General features: G+C 38.3%; 1 protein-coding gene across 1 annotated transcript in view; it reads left to right on the forward strand.

Moving 5' to 3' along the window:
- Positions 1–1,685: 1,685 nt before the first annotated feature.
- Positions 1,686–18,970, forward strand: part of gsap (gamma-secretase activating protein) — a 29,583-nt gene continuing 12,298 nt past the window's right edge. The window contains exons 1-25 of the mRNA XM_067489636.1: positions 1,686–2,135; positions 2,806–2,876; positions 3,836–3,892; positions 4,004–4,073; positions 4,361–4,408; positions 4,523–4,611; positions 4,964–5,033; positions 5,200–5,249; positions 5,542–5,652; positions 5,766–5,822; positions 5,948–5,994; positions 6,282–6,367; positions 7,098–7,175; positions 7,301–7,387; positions 7,657–7,749; positions 7,959–8,127; positions 8,568–8,658; positions 10,218–10,287; positions 10,854–10,933; positions 11,204–11,284; positions 11,721–11,828; positions 12,070–12,125; positions 13,153–13,184; positions 15,186–15,247; positions 16,695–16,790. Of these exons, the coding sequence (XP_067345737.1) occupies positions 2,048–2,135; positions 2,806–2,876; positions 3,836–3,892; positions 4,004–4,073; positions 4,361–4,408; positions 4,523–4,611; positions 4,964–5,033; positions 5,200–5,249; positions 5,542–5,652; positions 5,766–5,822; positions 5,948–5,994; positions 6,282–6,367; positions 7,098–7,175; positions 7,301–7,387; positions 7,657–7,749; positions 7,959–8,127; positions 8,568–8,658; positions 10,218–10,287; positions 10,854–10,933; positions 11,204–11,284; positions 11,721–11,828; positions 12,070–12,125; positions 13,153–13,184; positions 15,186–15,247; positions 16,695–16,790 (1,947 nt within the window). The 5' untranslated portion in view covers positions 1,686–2,047. The remainder of the gene's footprint in view (positions 2,136–2,805; positions 2,877–3,835; positions 3,893–4,003; positions 4,074–4,360; positions 4,409–4,522; positions 4,612–4,963; positions 5,034–5,199; positions 5,250–5,541; positions 5,653–5,765; positions 5,823–5,947; positions 5,995–6,281; positions 6,368–7,097; positions 7,176–7,300; positions 7,388–7,656; positions 7,750–7,958; positions 8,128–8,567; positions 8,659–10,217; positions 10,288–10,853; positions 10,934–11,203; positions 11,285–11,720; positions 11,829–12,069; positions 12,126–13,152; positions 13,185–15,185; positions 15,248–16,694; positions 16,791–18,970) is intronic.

Consider the following 18,970-nt stretch of genomic DNA (forward strand, 5'->3'; position numbering starts at 1 on the left):
AACAAATGGCTTTGCTCATTTTTAAACTTTTTTAATGTCCTGTTTAAAATGTAAAGGCCCCTTTTCAGTTGTATACATTAATGTTACCTAATATTCTAATTAATTTATCATTTGTGTCTTTACTCTGTTGGTTTTATTGTTAGCCTAACCTAACAAAAATTTTATCTAATTTCTTTTCAGGAAAACAGGCTTTTGCAGGAGTCTCAAAACAAACTAACCAATAATGCTTTAGTTCCCAAAATTCAGGGCAGATGTTGAGACTGGGAGGCAGGCCAATCAGGACCAGTTCTAACTAATATGAATGACTTCATATTTTCCAGTGTACTTTACCCTAATATTTGTGCCAAAATATCAGGACCAACAATCCATCCATTATATGTAACCACATCTCCTGTTCAGTGATGTGGGTGGCCAGAGCCTATTCCAGGTCACCAGCCCATCTCAGGGACAACACAGGGAGACATACACAGACAGACAACTATATACAGATACAGGCCATTTAGAGACACCAATTAACCTAACATGCACGTCTTTAGAGTATGGGAGGGAACCGGCGTACCTTGAGGAAAGAATGGGGAGAACATGCAACATGCACACAGAAAGGCCACGAACAGCAGGTAGATTAGAACCGAGGACCTTTAAGCTGTGATGCAGCAGCACTAACCACTCCACAACTGTGCTGCAAGGATTGACAGTTATTAATATTATTGAAAGCTTTACTTTGGCAATAGTCAATACTGGTTGGATTTTATTGTGACATGGCTACAGGTGCTACATGTTTTTAGTTTGTTGTTTATTTATTAGTTTATTGTTTATCCCATTAGCTTCCACACTAATCATTAATCCTCCTGGATTCAACATCATGAAAGCATAATGCACGATTTTAAGTAAGTCCAAAATCTCACCATAAAATTGCAATAAAAGTTTAAAAATAAACAATCATATTGACATTGCAAATATTAGTAATAGAATACAATGAATAGATTCAAAATCAAACCAGCTTCACATATAAATGCAGTTACAAAATGGAATTTAAATAAATCTTTATATGTGCCTTAAAAGTGGGAATGCTTCCTAGTTTTCTAATGACATGCTGGGAGAAAAGAAAAATGCAGCCACAAGCAATGTCCCTAATAGTATATAAAAGGGCTTTTATATACTATTAGATTGCACATAATTGCTGCCAAGATTATTTCTTTAATTAGGAAAATAAGTAAATGTAATTTTTCAAAACTTTTTTTATCCAGGGTCAAGCCTTGCAGAAGCACCTTGACCACAATCAAACAGTTACACACACCAGTACAGTCCAACTGTCAGCCACTGAGTTGGTCATACAAGCATTTGTATGAGGTGCCCCACAGGAAATTTACAGGCAGTTTTGCACATGCATACAATTGGTATACTTGCACATCTGCAGGTGAAACACTTCCAGACATACACATAAACTAATATTCTGTGTCTGTCTACTCTGCATTGTTGCAAATCTTCTTGATCTTTTCCTTTTCCTGTACTGTCACACACTTTCCATATAACCTAAGCTTATATCAAACAGTACATTTATTATTCAAAATGTTAATTTGGGTTCCAATTCAACAGATCAACAGTTGTTTTGCTACTGACGGTCACCATGAGTCAAACATAGGATATCACAGCCTTCACACTCTGCTGTAAAGTGGCACACACACAGTGAGGGGCTCATTTCACGGAGCAGCGAGAGATTCCAAGCCGCCGAACTGACGCTTCCGCTGTCCCGATAACAGCGAAACTCCCGGTTAGTGATCCCGGATGAGGTAACTGAGGAGCAACGTGACATTTCCGCACGTCAATAAAAGAGTCAAGAGGAAGAATGTAGTTAATGTGAAGTGTACGAATGTGCTTTCAGTTGTACTTTAAGTCACCATGAAACGCCTTTCGGTCACATGATGTCAAGCCTGAACTGACACCAGCTGCAAGGTGCCGCCTCTTGTCAAAGGAAAGAACACACTTCGAAGCAGTTGCAAAGAAAAGATTTCCGTCTGAAAACCAAGGAGCATATTGAGAAGGACAGATGTTGAAGTTACAGCCAAAGTTTGACCTACACAGTGATGTGGTGTCTGATATTCTCAGGAAGGAGGCGTTGGTGTGCAGGGTGAAAGGTGAGGCGTTCAGGTGTCCACGGTCAGCTGATTTTACATTATTAACAGTTTCTTCCTGTCAAAGTACCGACTTAAACAGCTATGACCTAAAGGAATAGTAACTGGGGTCAAATGAACAACCTTTCACTGTTCGTACGGATTTTTAAAATTGACTTACTTAAACTACCTTAAAGTACATTTTATATATTAAGTTGTGAATTACACAATGAATACTGAAAGGCAAATTTCCAAGCAAATGTAAGCTTTAGATTAAAAAACAAACCGTAACGATTTAAAATAGTTTTCAGCACTAGATGGCGCCATTTACTGTTTACATTTCTTCTAAGTACCTTATAAAATCAAGTTAAATATTGACCTCACAGTAGCTTGGATGCCTACACAAACTGATACAGCACACAGACATAATGATCGAGGCATGAGAACGTTTCTTTTTTGCAAACAATGCTTCACACATATTGATATGTCTCATAATATTAAGCAGCGTATTTACTCTCATCAAATCAATTACCTTCTATTTACACCCTTTCAATTTCTTTTCTACAGCAAAACCTTACTGTATGCTCATTTAGCATAACACACATTGAACTATGTTCAGAAAAACTGATAATGTTGTTTAATGTAACGTACTGTATTAAGCAGTTAGTATAGGTTCACAATGTTGTGTCCTCAGATTACTCTAGTGCGGTGGACACTCGTATCTTGAACATTGAGAGAGATGGGGGCATTCTTTACTCCTGGAAGGTAAATTCACACTAAACACACTGCATCTTATGTGTTTTATGTGCTTCCACAGACATTTATCTTGCAGCAGCTTGATACTGACTTGATACTGTGTAATAAACCCACATTTTCATATTCCACTGTAGAATTCTTGTATCCAGTGTCATAGGACCAAGTGTGTTCTGAATGACAGCTGCTCTGTATTGTTTATCATTCTCCACTTAAGCTTTACTAGATGAAATACACAAATCGCAGATGCCAATTCTTTATTCTCCACCATTAGTCTTCAAATGGACACCATTCATTCTATATTATATTCTGTAATTCCTTGAAATTTTGTTTCGGTATAATTTGATATTTTTTGGAAACCTTGATTTTGATCCCCACTAAAATGGGAAATTTAGCTGTGTTTGTTATACTGTGCTGCTCTATAGAACATGCATTTTTAATGACAAACCCACTAAAGAGTCTGCCGGTTTAGGAGGTTAAAGATGGTGTGCAACCCTTGAAGAGAAAATGATCTTTCCTGCAGTGCAAGGCTCACAGTCTCCATGCAGGCCTGGCTGTGACTGGGTTTTCTTAATAGACTGGTCAACTTTCAAGATTCAAGATTCAAAATTCAACAACTTTATTGATCCCATAGGGAAATTCTGTTGCCTTGTTACAGCTGCTCTCTGCGTGAAAAGTAGGAAGAAAGGAAAAGAACATCCACCAAAGCAAGACAATAAACAAACACAAACTACTGCTCAATAAGTGAGAAAAAACCCAGCTAGGGGAATAAAAATAAATGAAATAAAACTAATGATAATCCACTAGTCCATTTGGACCATTCAATCAAACAGTATGTTTTGCCCACATTGATATGGTAGAAGACACAAATAAGTCCATTCAGTCAACGCAGATTAGAATTATTCATCTCTGTAGTTTGATTGATATAATATTACCTGACCTAACTTGAGCATATGATTATTTTCTGATAGGGGGCAACAGAGACCACCAGGATTGGGAAATATGACAGCAGCACCAAACAGAACAAGGTACCGTGTGTTCACTGCGCCGATTTAGCTTTTTTGTGTGTGTGTTTGCCTGTGTGACTATATCTCGGCAGACTCATCCTCATGCGGCTGTGTTTGTGTTCTGTGCAACAGCTCCTGTACTCATTCGACAAGCAGGTGCGTGTCAGCAGCTGTTCCTTAAACAAGGAGGAGACACTGTTAGGTGAGCAGCTGTAATGGACTAATCATGAATTACCAGCAGCAGTCACTGGTAACGATGCTGTTTTCTTGACCTGAAGTCAAGTTTAAATGGCGGTGAATAGACAGTATTTCGACATTAATGTCTTGTAACAAGAGGCTCCATAAGAATAAATCCAAGTGTCCACTTTGGGTAAATTGAATTTTGTGGTGATAAATAAAGGTTAAAGAAAATTTTGATTTATAATAACCAGTGTTATGTCAAAAATGTGTACGCCGAGTCACATGGCACCTTTTCTTCCTCATTCCCAGCTGTCAGCTTGGCACAAAATACCACAGGAGGAGAGCGCCTAAAACCAAGTAATACACAATATCTCCAGCTCTCTCTATTTAATTTGCTGACTTTAATATCTGCCTCTTAAAGTTTCCTGAAATCTGCATTCAGAGGGTTGTAATTGTGTCTGATCTTTGTAGTACCCAAGTGTCTAACTCTCCTGATTGAGATCAGTCCCATCAACAACACTAAAGTCCTCAAGGCAGTGGACTGCAGGGTCAAAGTGCAGGTAGTGTGTGTGTGTTTTCTTGGTTACTTTCATGCAGGTTTTACTGCAGTCACAAGCTGACATTGCAGTTATGGAGCATCGAAGCTTGCAGTGTACAAGTGCCATAGACTATTTGTTTTGTAAGCTTGCTGACAGTGCATTGGCCTCTATTTCTATTTCTTCTTACGCACTTTAATTGTTTTACACTTCTTTTCCACTTAAATCATTTTACCAGCAGAGGAACATTATAATCTCTATTATCGTGTTGACAAACCACAAGTATAAAGATACAGTACATCAAGAAAGTTTGAGACTGCATAAAAACTAAATCATGTTTCATCTGGTTGTGTCGGTTCTCTGTGGCCTTCTCCAGTTCCTCCACCAAGAAACTGACAGGAGATCAGTACTGGAAAGTCACCTGCTCCTGGTGACGGAAGATGGATGTGAGTGACTAATGTTGATCTGTATGTTTAAATCTGCAGAAAAATAAAACAAAAATAGAAAGAATTTTGGCAGCTGTAGAGGAAAAAAGCGCCATCCTCATCATGAGGAACATTAAATATATTATTAGTTTGTAGTAAGGTACAGTTATCTTTCTTTTTGTTTCAGATGTGGATCTATACCACATTCTGCTGACTAAACAGGAGGGTTACAGAGTGGTAAGTTGTACTCTGCATTCACAACATTGCCTCCTCTTTTTGTGTTTGAAGAAAGTATGTGCGGATAGTTGCTTCATTATCACTATAAATTGCATATGTTAGAAATATAAATTTTAAAGAGAGTACATATCTAGTTATTAATAAATAAAACAAAGCCCAGTGCAAAGAATATACACTATTTTTTTGGCCTATTTCTCAAGCCATAAACTGTACAGTGACTCTTATTCCCATGGGGAGCTTTGGCTTAACAATTCAGTGTATCTCCAAATGTAAATATGAACGTGTGAACCAGGTGATGGCGAATCCTGAGCGTTTGCCCAAACTAGTAGAGAGAATAGTAGAGGATTTCAGTTGGGTCCAGTGGGATGGACACACACAAAGGCTCTACTATCTAACACACAAGGTAACACGTACAAGCACACAGATCTGAAAAGCTTATACCTGTGAGGTTGTTGTGTTGATTAACAGTAATCCACAGAACAGAACAGTAAATCCATGCATTCGTGTCCTTCACAGGACAAGTTTCTCCTGCGATGCCTTCAGTTTTACTCAAGCCATAACTGTGAGACTGTTGTGAGTCATCTTGTTGCCCTTTAAAGGCATTAATTAGCCTTTCTACATGCTTCCATTATTATAGTACAATCAATATTCAAGCTTTCACTTACAATAGCAATATCTTTCTTTATTTTGTCCACCAGCTGGAGCTTCCGTTAGAGTTGCCTGCTAATTCTTTCCGCACAGTCAAGTAAGGTTACAAGCAGCAGACACTCAGTAGACACTTCATTGTATTTTCTGCATTCTTTTGGATGTTATTGACATGTACCTGCAACCAAAATCACTAAGATGAATTTTTGTAAGCCGTCTGTAGATGTCATTAGTTTATACCTTGAGGCCACAAAGTCTCCAAACATTAGTGATTGGTTTTAATTGTGAATGTATGCATAACTTTCAGTGGTAAGTATTTTTTCTAATTGGGACTCTGTGTGTGTGTGTGCGCGCGCGCGCGTGTGTGTGCGTGTTTGTGGAGGATAGGTTTGTAAACTTGGGTTTTGACCATTATCACATGGACAGAGCAGAGCAGGAGCTCACTTGGATGGAAGTGTTTACGGACAGAATAGGTAAGCACACACGTCCATACTCATAAATCCTTGTATTAATAATGTACTTTCATAGATATAATATCTCCGAGTTATATTCCAGTTGACTAATTAACTAACTTGGCAAATTATAATTTTTTTTGTGCGTTTTTTGTTTCTGTGAAACAAGAAAGTAAGTCCCTCTAACAAGCGAGAACTATAGATTATTCTAATCTTTTATGCATAATCATGTAACATAATTATACAATGTAACACAATCCACCTAACACCTAATTAGAGATCCAACACCAGGGATCAGAAAATCAAGGCTGCAGGCGTTCTATAATTCACAATCTTAGTGGTGATATAATAATTACACAATTGTTAGAAGACTTTTCTAACAGAATAAAATGCTTATATCAAGTTATCAAGACAACATTTTTTCCACAAATCAAATCAAATCATATTTATAAAAAAAATACTGGTCTAATGAGTCACACTTTAGTTTCCCTCGGTGTGATTTATATGTCAATGTTTAGGTTGAATTGTGATTTCTGAATCAAAAAGTAATTTTTGATTTCCATAATTTTTGCCGTCTGACTTCAGCGTCGTACATTTACAAATCTTTATGTTAGGTGATAAAATGGGAATGGATTCTCCTCAAAAACATGATTCCACCTATTTAATTAGGCAGTAACAATCAGGAATGTTGGCATGGATGTACATAAACCTCCTGGATCCATATTTGTTCTGCCCTTTGGCTTGTTTTTAGGAAGCATGTGTGTGTGCTACAGCCAGCCTGTTAAAGACAAACAGGAACTCATCTACACTTTGGTTTTAGTTCATAAAAGTGAGTATGCTCTCTGTTTTTGTCACTTCAAACAGTGTATGCAATAATAAGCTCCTCTTGTTCTTTCTGTTACTGTTCTTACCTTTGTGCACATGGCAAAATATGGATTGACTTACTTTCTGCAGACTGCAGCAAGACATTCAGAGTATCTTTGGGCAGCGACCAATCGCAGCAGAAAACCACACAGCCCCATCCACTCTTCATTCCCATAGGTGACTGCACATAGAGAAATCAACACAGTCATGCAGACACACACACACACACACACACACACACACACACATTAGAATCATTACACAGTCAGCAAAGTTTCCTAATTTGTGCATTTGACTGCCAAGCATACATTTTTGATGTTTGCACTCAAAACAAACACAGACACACAAATACAAATGAATGTGTGTATCCTCATGCAGCCTAATAAGTGTCAGGTGCAGGTACAGCATACTAAGTGACACTGGTGATGTGTTATTTTTGTAAATAGGTTACTACATCCTGGTGTATCTGCAGGATTATTTCCTCCACTGTATAAACACCAGGCAGCAGGAGATGCTCTGTCATTCCCTCTTCTTCTCTGGTAAGACTTTCGCACTAACCACATCTGAGCTGATTGATGACAGTTTGTTCTTCTATTTTTAAAGTTACAGTTCATGCTCGTATTTACTCCTGCTTTTTTATTTAAGCATTGAACCTGCAGATTAGAGCTTTTATTCCTGTTTTCTCTTAACAGCAGAAGGCAATCGTCTTTTTTTTTTTTTTTTTATCACTGTCTTGTCTGTCTTTAAGGTCAGAATGTGAACTTGGGCCTGCAGTGTCAGTCAGCTGACATCACAGTGTTGCATGCAGAGGAACAGTCCTGTGGTAGTCTGTTGGACCTGGCCAGTGGGAAAATCCATGCTGCTGATCTTAGCCCTGCCTACTTGCTGCAGATACTGCAATCAGACACTCCTTCCAAGTCAGTATGATTCATAACCCTTTGTGGAAATGAACGCCCTATTTACATTTGGGGTTCTTATTTAGGTGATATGTATATAGAGGAGGCAGTTAGCAGGAGGAGCATAGGAGAATATAGGTTGGCAAAAGACAAATAGGTGGAACGTGAAAGTTATTTTTGTATATGAGGCTTTCTGAAATTAATTTTGCTTTAACTTGAATCTTTGCCAGCAGACTCTTTGGAAGATAAATCAGCGGTGCTTTTCTCTTTTTTGTATAATAATTCAATGTATGAAAAAAAAATCAATCTTATTCATTCATTTATTCATACATTTTAAAACTTTGAATCCAGAGCACATGCATCGCTGTGCACTGCCTGAACATCTGTCTCTCTGTCCCTGTATTTGTATATATGCTTATGCTGTAGAAAGATAAATTCATTGTATGTCACCTCCGTCCAAGGTGTCCCAGTAGTAAGGCTGACCCTCAGCGCCTGGCTGCCCTCCACTGCCTGCTGGTTTACATGGGAAATGACCCAAACCTGGAGCTGAAGGTATACAGATTACGTCAAGACAAAAATATTGATATTTTAAAAAACTTTTCTGAAATAGTAATGTCAAAATTAAACATTCCTCTTTTTCTAAATGTGCCCACAACTTTTTAGTTTGCATTTTTACACAACACAGTACATAAAGCCAATAGAAACTTCAGCTCCTATCAAGTTTTGAGGAAAGTCTAAAGATCAATACAGTCTCCTTAAGGAAGCTAGACTGAACAAAGGGAAGATGTCAGAATAAAGGGATGAAAAAATTGTAAATCTGTCAAAGATGCAGCTATTAATATTAAAACGTACACTGGCGATTACCTGCCCTAAAGCAAAATTGATGCACAGCTAAGAAGAAATAAACAGATTAAAGTAATGATGGCAGCTCTCTGCACTTCTGTGTAAATTCAGTAGGTGTCAATCTTGAGTTTGGAAGAATAGATGGAGAGAAGAAGACAGACGAGGGAAAGAAAAACAAGAGAATGTAATAAAACAGGAGAGGAAGAAGTGGCTAGAGATCAAAAAGTGAAATAAAGAGAGAACGAAAGGGATGAATATAGTTTGAGCACAGTGCTGACTCTGACTCAGACTCGATTAGTGGGACACATACATAAAGATGTTCCAGCTGCTGTGATAGATTGTTATAAATTCTTTCTTTAGAGGTTAAGTGAGTCACCAGCTTCATTAGTGCAGCTAGCATTGAGAAATTGGACACCAACTATAAGTTTTTTAGTCTTTGTAGACTCTGATAATGGGCCCAGCAGCACAGAAAGTTGCGGCTTTAATAAAGATAGCTTGTTAACATTTTGTGCTTTGTTCATAGCAGTTTGTAACTTCAAGAGAACATGTGCAAATTAAGTTCTTGCACGCCTCCTTTGTCTTCTTTTTGTTCCACTTCATATAATGATGGCTGTAATTTTTAATGCTTCTGGTTTCAAAGACACGTTTCTTCAAACAGCAGTGAATTGTGTGGCAGAAAATGAGTTTTCAGATTTGCAGGATGTCTTTGAGGACGTCATCAGTTTCTCATTTCTCTGTAATGTAAACATGATATCAGCAGAGCTAGAGCATCCAGAACCTTCCACCTGCCTGTATGTAAACCAGTATCCCAAGGAAACCCAAGGATCTCTAAAATCCTAACATCCCAGATTTAATGGCAGCAATTGTTAACAGTTTATATTGAGGTGCTGTGTTCGAACTCATTAGTTTTGGTTTATTCAAGAAAACTAAAACCTTCTGTCTTGTTTGTGTATTAAATCTGATATTCAGCTAGGCTACAATTAGCTTAGCCTGAATGCCAGTACTAGCTTTGTTAGCAATGCTAAGCTAAGCTAACTGGCTACTGCTTTCACCTGCACATTTAGCACACAAAGGTGAGAGCTGTATTGATCTTCTCATCTATCTTTGAGCAAAAAATGGGACCAAAAATGTTTGAACTTAATTATATAAAGGGTGTGAGATAAAGTCAATTTCCAGAGTGGGTCATATTAAATGGAAAAATGTGTACAGACTGTAGCCCGACCACATCGATGACGTGTGTTTCCTGTGTGTTTCTGTCATTCTGCTAGATCATCAAATGGCTGTGTGACAACGTCGATGCCTTCAGATCATTTGATCAAATCCAGGAGTTCATTCTAGGTCGGTTGCGGGGACACAAATCTTCTGAGGATCAGTACTTCCTTTTAGAGTCTAGCTTCTCTCTTGTCATTTAGTCTTGTTTTTCTCTGTGGTTACCCGACTGCTTCCATCCCGTATGCACAAAGCTGAGTGCACTGCTTGGCTCTTAAAGTTTTTCTTTCAGACTTGTGGCGCACACGTCTGGAGATTAGATAATAGATTTAGTTATTTTGAGACCCGGGGGACACATAGCTTTCACAGAACAGTGCAAATGCGGTCAAGTCCTAGCAGACACACAACAGCACAAGAACATGATGTGATATTAATCTCATTTAGTAATTTTAACAGTCATCACTTTAAATGTTGGATCACCCTGTTGCATACATTTGCATAAATATTTTAAATTGCTCTTCTAAATCCAGTGGTCAAATGATGATGATGATGAGGTCTTTCTTTGCAATATATCAAGACATGTAACACAGTACATATACATTAGTATCTGCATTACAATTATAATAACAGGGACATGGGCTCAAGTCTCTCTTTTGGCTGCTCCATAACCGTGTCTCTGTGTCTCTCACACGCAGCCTCTTTGTACAGGATAAGCTATGAAAAGTCTCTCAGCCTGGATAAAGTCCTGCCTTACTCCTCCGTGTTTGACAAAAAGGTACCGCACGCACTCCCACATCCATTTGCACATGCAGAAAGACCGAGAAAACAAACTGACAGCTCTGCATATGTATGGACATTAATGCAAAGAGGACACACGCAGTTCTATTTCCTTCTTTGTGCTTGACGTAGAACACACAGACACACACACACACACACACACACACACACACACACACACACACACACACACACACAGACAAACACACACACACACACACACACACACACACACACACAAGCTTTGTTCTGGCTTTTTGTCTTGTAGGAGGTACCAGTTTGTCTGTTGAGGGTCCCTGGTGTGTTGTGTACCACTGAGCTGCATATTGAATGTGTGCTAAAAGGGAAGGTAAGATCACGTTATTTATAGGGAAAAACATGCTTATCATACTAACAATATTTATCAGTAATAATAGAACAATTAATACACTATATATTAATCATCATCTGTAAAGCGCAGTCTTCTTACTGCTCTGTTTCTAACCACCACTCTGTTTGCAGAAGCACCTAATAAAACTTTAGCTTGGTGATTAAATCGAGACAATGTGTGTGTGTGTGTTACACAACATATTATACATACTTAATGTGTATTTGTGATATAATGTTGGGAAGTTACTGCTGCTGACTGCATTCAGACACTAAAAAGGCATTTATATGTTAAACAGTGTAGGTTTATGTATCCTGTGCCAGGTCGTGCACAATTCAGACGCACTTATTCCAAATTGTTTTGCAGCAATGTCCTTGCTTTGACACCGTTATTATTGTTTGTGTGTGTGTTTCTCCAGGGTTTCTGGACAGAGCTGCAATGGAACACGGAGAGGACAAAATATCTGGACGCGGTCCCCAACCCCAGATACAGACCCTCACAAGTACAGGGTGACTGGGATAAACTGGTGAGTCTGTTTTATGTGTGTGTTTGTGTCTTGATAAACTCAAATCACAACCAAACCTTTAATCTCCACACTAGTCTAAGATAAATAAGTTGGTGGTAATTGTTTTAACAAGCTCGTGGATGTGAAAAATATGTGTCGATGTGTGTGTCGGTGTGTGTCCTTGTCAGCATACCTGTGTGGGTTTTTGTCAAACAATGGGAGCATATTTTCGGCCCTCCCATGATGATGTTGCTTGTTTCAGAGGTCCGAGAGGAGACCTTCCAGCCTCATGAATCACATGGAGGAGAACACAAAGAAGTAGGTCTGCCTCTCACTGGAGGTTTGTTAAGAAAAGTGCCATAGACACATAGACAGTCTCAAAATAGGAGGGAGGGAAGGCTGCACCCTGTATAATTGATAATGCATTGTTTGCTTTAATGAGATGCTATAGGGTCATCATTTTAAGTCTAGAAAAAGACCTGCACTTGCTCTGCTTTGATGCTGATGAAATAAAATCTGTTGAAGAAAAAAACAGTCTAGTACAATAAATATGTGAGGCAAGTTTAGAGATGCTTTTGGATCAGACACTTTAACAAAAGTCAAAATTTTCCCCAGAAAAATCTAATTATTTTATGTGTCCCGAATTAAACCTAAACAAAATTCAGTCTCTAATTTTCATATTCTGTTAGGGGCGTTGGTAAAGAAGCCATTACACACACTCCACCAGGCAGTATGAATATAAATTGTGAAACAGGACTGTGCCTGGCAGAGCTTCAGTGTTCATAATCAAACTCAGTGTAAACCACTTTAGGAAACACCGACCACAAAGAACGAAAATATCAGTTTTTCTGTCTGCTCACCATGTAAATGTCACAGCTTGGTTACTTGAGCTCTTACTCATGGGCACAGATGTTTTTTCTCTTCTACCACTTTCACTTTTGATTTTTACCATCTGAATTTCAACATTTCCCAAAAAAAATTTGTGAACCTTCCTTCTGGCAGTTACCTAGTCACTCTTTGAACTGAACATATTTACTTTCAAGTAAAATACCCTAACATGAGGTCATAACTTTTATTATCAGGTGACGTAAACAACTCTGTCCTGTTTGTGCCAAGGATCAAACCACCAACCTTTCGCTTCATAATTAGCTTCTCCTCCTTCAAGCCAAACTGCAGCACCTGCTTAGAGACTTTTAACTTTTATAGTTTTGATATATTTTTGCTGCTGACTGCAGTAGAGTACCATCACCCTGCCTCAGCTTACAGCATAAAAAAAATAAGAGTCTTATTATAATGCTGGCTTGAGGGATTGTTTTCACACAAAGGCTTTCTTCTTATTTTGTAGAGTTCTATCAATGGTGGACACCTGGTGTCTTGGTAAGATGGCATAAGCACACTGAACTTGCACATACATACACACACGTACAGTAAATCCATAGATGCTGCAATCACAGACACACGAACACAAGGAGTGTGAATGTCATGAATAACAAAACCTTGGCTTATAATGAAACTCCACCCTGTGTGTAAGTGTGTTTGGGTGTTTGTGTCTTTCTTCTGAGGTTGCATTCTTCATGCCCACTGGATAATTCACATGAACAGACCCCACCACATTAATTTATCTCAGAGGGAGAGGAGAGGGGAGAGAAGAGGGATAGGGGAAGGGGGTAGGGGGTTAAAAAGAGAAGAGGTAAGGAATGCTACAATTATATAACAGTGGGGAAGTTAGGTATTAGGTACTTCCTTCCCCTCTTTCTCCTCTGCTCTTTCTTTCTGTCTCTCTTTATCTGAGTCCAGTGCAGCTGTTTTATGTCAGTCATAACACAGGACCTTCCCTTACTTCAGTTACGGTAATTCACGTGGATGATATCATACTCCCACAGCCTCCTTCAGTTTTGCTTGTAAAACACACACCCACTGCACGTTGATCACTTTATATACAGAGTAATAAGCTGCCTCGCTGATTTTATAGTAGTTATGTGCGACTGTGTTAAATGGACAGAAAAGATCACATTTAGAAATAAAGATGTTGATTCCTTCATTTCGGAACATGATGACCAAAATCCACCTACTGTGACTCCCCAGTATCTGATTCATGATGCAAATAGTTTTTGACACTGTAGCAGTATTGTTTTAGTCATGGCACTGGGATTTCTCAACAAGCAGTCAATAAATTATCAGGACATTTTGAGCAGACATTCATGCTCCCCAGACTTAACTCTCTTTGGTGATCCAGAGTTTTACATTTGTGTTTTTGTGTGAAATTTCTTGTCATTAGCTTGAATATTTGTTGAATTTTGGTCATTTCTTAATGTCTCACCATTATCTAGTCAGCCTCCACTGTGCTATGTGTTTACTGCTATGTAGCACAAATTAGCAAGCTATGATGCTAAGCAAACAAGGTAAAGAATATGAAATCAGTAATTTCTGACTTAGCATATAGTTTAGTGCATGAGTACAGCCTCACAGACCTGCTATGTATGTTTAGAGCGGTTATTTAGTGAAGAACAGCGACTAAAGATGATTATTCTGGTAATTGTTTTTAATACAATGTGCAGCCCAGTGAAGTTTGCATATTCTTCCCATGGACAAATTCCAGGAGATTCTATAAACAATATTAAAATGAAAAATGAAAAAAATAAAGTAAGAGCAAATCCTCATGTTTGAGCAGCTGGAAAGATTTAAATATTTCTTATATGAATTCCTTAAATGATCAATCAATCAAAATAGCTAATTAATTTGTCAATAGATTAGTAATTGTTTAGTCAGACCACCTGTTGGAAAATAAATGTGAAGAGCTTGTGAGTATTTAAGTAGCCATGTGTTCTGCTTGAGTGATGTCAAAGACCTTGAACCTGCTCACTATAAGCATGGGCATCAGCTAAATGCCCTTGCTTGCTAACAGGCAGTTTGTCAGTTAGCTGTGCATTGCAAACAGTATTTATATCTGTAACAGATCACACTGTAAAAAGCCAGTGTCTTGCTAAAGTGTGTAAAGGTGATTAAAAAGATGGTGTGTGTTTAAGCAACCATGTTGGAGCGAGGTCCGCTTTTGTGTGACTGACATAAAACAATTTCAACTTAAATTCACACACTCTCTCTCTCTCTCTCTCTCTCTCTCTCTCACACTCACACACACACACACACACACACACACACTAATCTATTAATGTGTCAAACTCGATCTCTTTTTTATTAAACTCATAAACAAAGAAGAGATTTTGGGTCTTTCCATTTCTAGCGGTCTGTATAATGATATTCCACTGAAACACCTGAGGCTACCAGCAGCAGTCCAGTCTAGCATAGATGCACCATCAAGGGTTTCTTCAAATACTTTTTTTTATGTGCACACACTGACTATTTCCTGGTTTCTTTTAGATAAGAAGCTGGTGCCACTTTTCCAGGAGGAGGACCATCTTCAGAGGGTGCTCATAGGACTGGTGAGAGAGAGAGAGGGAGAGAGAGAGGGTTATACAGGGTAAAGCTGAGACACTGGATGCAATTCATTTACACAAACACATTTATTTATGTAGGTGGTCTACACTTGGCCCCTTAGTTCTGCAAAGGATCATCTAAATGAAAAGCAAACAGCGATATTTTAGGCAGAACTGGACCTCCAGAGTTACCTACCTTTTTCTCTAAAGCTACAAATTAACATCTTTGTTTAATTTGTGATAAGATTAAGTGTGTGTTCAGAGTTAAGTTCCTGACTGTTTGGAATTCTACACACAGTGCCATCCACAGGGTAACACCACAATCATCTGGCTTAAAGTAAACATCTGCTCAAAAGATTTTGGAAAGATTGAATATGCGTCTTTCTGAATCATTGAATCATTGCCTTTAAGAATCATTCATTAATTTTGTCAAACAGATTTTTCAAAAGCAGAAAGTCCTTCGGCTTTTCATAAAGACAACTGTTAATTGTCCTTTCCCTAGCATTTGTGATACAGTGCTTACTTTGATGTTAATTTTTTTTTAGAAAGTACACTGCGTGTAGTACACTGTGTGTATTTCCTTGCTTCCACTAGCTGTAGAAAGAGTTCACAAGGCAGAGTAAACAGTAAATATGGATGTGTACTAAAACATCTCAGTGTAAAATGCAGTTGAGCATCCCAGATGGTTAAAATACAACAGTTTTACAGCTCCTGGCTGTGGACTTTTCCTTTAACATGCCTTGATATATGGACAACTAAAGATCCATAGTGAAATGCTGACAACCAATTATTTCCCTCTAGTCATCTTTTAAGGTGAAGAAGCTCCTGTTATGCTTCAGATGAGTCGACACTTAAAAAAAAGGGGCAGCTTAAGATCCCTGTCCTGTGTTTTACTGTACACTGTTTGATGGACAATTTCATATCCCCCAGTTTTCCCTGTGCTCAGCACAGTTTTTAAAGAGCAGATAGCTTCAATTTAATGGAGTTCAGTCAAAATGCTAGCAGTCTCACGGCTATTCTTAGAATGACCCAGGCCTCCTGTGTTTCTATCTTTTATTCCCTTCATCACTTACTCCAATTTTTGATTACCCCTTCTCTTTTCTTTCCTTATACACCTTTATTTTGTCTGATCACTCTTTTGCTTTAACTTTGCGCTGCTTTTTAGCTCTTCACTTTCACTAATTCACTAATTTACCCTTTAATCTCATGTCCATACTGTATTTGTTTCTCCTCTCTCCTCTGCTTTTGTCTTCTTTTCTCTCCTTTCAACTTTGGGACCCTGTAGTTAAGGGAAAAGTTGTAGTGAACTTAATTTGACTCTGCTGGGGTGCATAGGTAAGTGTACTTACAACACAGAAGCACAAAGTTTTACTCCAAGTCACACACACACAAACACACACACACACACACACAGTACATGCACAAAAAAATAGTGTTTGATTTTGCATTGCAGACAGTTGACAAGCTTCGAGAGCATCTCAACAGACACCTTCCTCGACTGGGGAAAAAGAAGATTGACTCGCTGGTTGTCAGCTATGTAGCCAAACTGGTTAGTACTGTGTGTGTATGTGCTGGTCTGAGATACGTAGAGGTCCAGTTGCTTGGTATATCCCACTGAACCTATTTTTAAAGGCACGTAGCTCTTGAAAGTTTTATTTATTTAAGGTTTGCTCACACAACACTCACAGCAGGGATCACTGTGTAGAAAAGGAAGCAGGTTTTTTTTTACTTTAACTAAATGGTTGGACAGAGCTCAGAGATGAATATGTGCTCTTCAGTTTGAAGAGGTTGCTGGAAGCCATCAGGTCACTGTTACTGTCTTCTAAAGCAAACAACAGTTCTCTGGTTATGACATTTATCCTCTGCCACACTGACTTTTTATTTCAGCTCAGTGTATGCACCACGAGGATAATTGCAACTGGGGATCTGTGTGTGTGTGTGTGGCGGAGAAAGGGTATTCAATCCACATAAAACAAGCTAAATTGATCCAAAACTCCACTAATGGTCAAAACCCCCACATAGTACCTTTAAGGGCAGCAGTGATTGATTTGCAGACTTTTCTGCCTTGGGGTTTGTCTCTTAGGCTTAGTTTTGTCAACAGCCTGGTCTATTTTAGGTGGCCGGGAATATGTGTAGCCAAAGAGGAAGAGTGCGCTGTTCAGTTCTTAAAAGAAAATGCTGCCTTCTCCATATGTTTGTCAGCTAAAAACCCCAGCTGCATATATACAGATGGAATCTGCATAATGGAGTGGAAGGACAAATCTGTATCAGTACTTCAGTGTATATAGGCACTTAGTTCTGTAAAGTCAGTCTTTAGTATTCCTCAGAGGTAAACCCTTTCACAGCTAGCAATGGCTGAAAGCAGACATACAGCATATATCAACACAACAGTATTAAATCAGGCCAAGGGTAAGACTGGAATTGAATAGAAAGTAGGATGCACCACGTTTTGGGACATTATGGAATTGCAAATGACAGGCTAAAAAAGACCAAAGAAATCATCCCTGCTCACAGCTGGATCGGTCGAAGCTCATTCCAGTACGACAGGCTTATGAGTTTTAACCTGCACCTTGAGACTCAAAGTGAAAGTAGTAACGGGTCAGTATGTAATCAGTTTGGCAATACTGATATTGTCTTCCACTCAGGGACAGTGAGCGGGTTTCTCATTGTGACACCCAGACTTCTTAACACATACTTACACAAGGAGCCATGGAAAACAGCCTTTAGGGATGTTTTATCTAAAGAACAGTTGAATACCTCAACAGTTGGCTGATCCACATCTAGCTGACTCATGCTTTGTTTCAAAGTGGACTAACTCCCATTTCATAAATAGAACCTCTTGTCGGTGCTTATTGAGACTAATGGTTGTGTTGACACATGGAAGAAGTTGGGGATGACATAGATTACGGCTTTTAAGATCTAGGGAACTTCTACAATGATGTATTACAGCTCCACAGTACATTGTTGTCATAGCTTTTTATTTCCTTACTGTGTCGCTACAGACACCTCAGATTCATGCCTTTTTATAACATTGCCAATATCAGAGAAAAGAACAACTTGCTAATAGCTAATGATGAATTACTAAAAACTGGAACACATATGAACAGCAGTGCATTGAATTGAAATATCTTTTTAATTATGCGGCAGAAAAATTATTCTACACCCAAGGTTATTAAGCTTTTTTCAGCAGGGAACCCACACTGAGCAAATCAATTCTCTTTCTCGGGCCAAAACTCATTAAGACAAATGGCTGATTCTAGATTTTATTCTAAAAGACACAGGGATTACTGGGTGTGAGTCGGTGCTTTAAGCCACTTGTTTGACTTTTTTATTGGCAAAAAAACATCTCGGCTACATTTGTATCCGTTTTAGGCATTTTCAAGGGACTGGTTCACATCAGCAATGATGTAATAAAAGCATAAACTCAAGGATTTTGTTATTATTATTATTATTATTTTTTTAAACATAGTTCAGTTAAGAAAAATAAGCTAAATAATAAAACATTTTAAGTAAAAATACTTACTAAAAATTTTCTATAAAGGCAAACAGTAAACATTTAAGGTAATTATAATAAAAAAAATAAAAAACAAAACCAGTAAAAAACTGAAATATAGGTACAATAAAGAATAAATTCCTTCAGTGACCAAAGCTTTAAAACATGGTAAGACTTCTCCTGAGGACAGTCACTTTGACAAATTTTCATTAAAAGTTTGCAAAGTCGATTATTTT

The sequence above is a fragment of the Channa argus genome, chromosome 21 (genome assembly GCF_033026475.1).
Source record: "Channa argus isolate prfri chromosome 21, Channa argus male v1.0, whole genome shotgun sequence".
Lineage (NCBI taxonomy): Eukaryota > Metazoa > Chordata > Actinopteri > Anabantiformes > Channidae > Channa > Channa argus.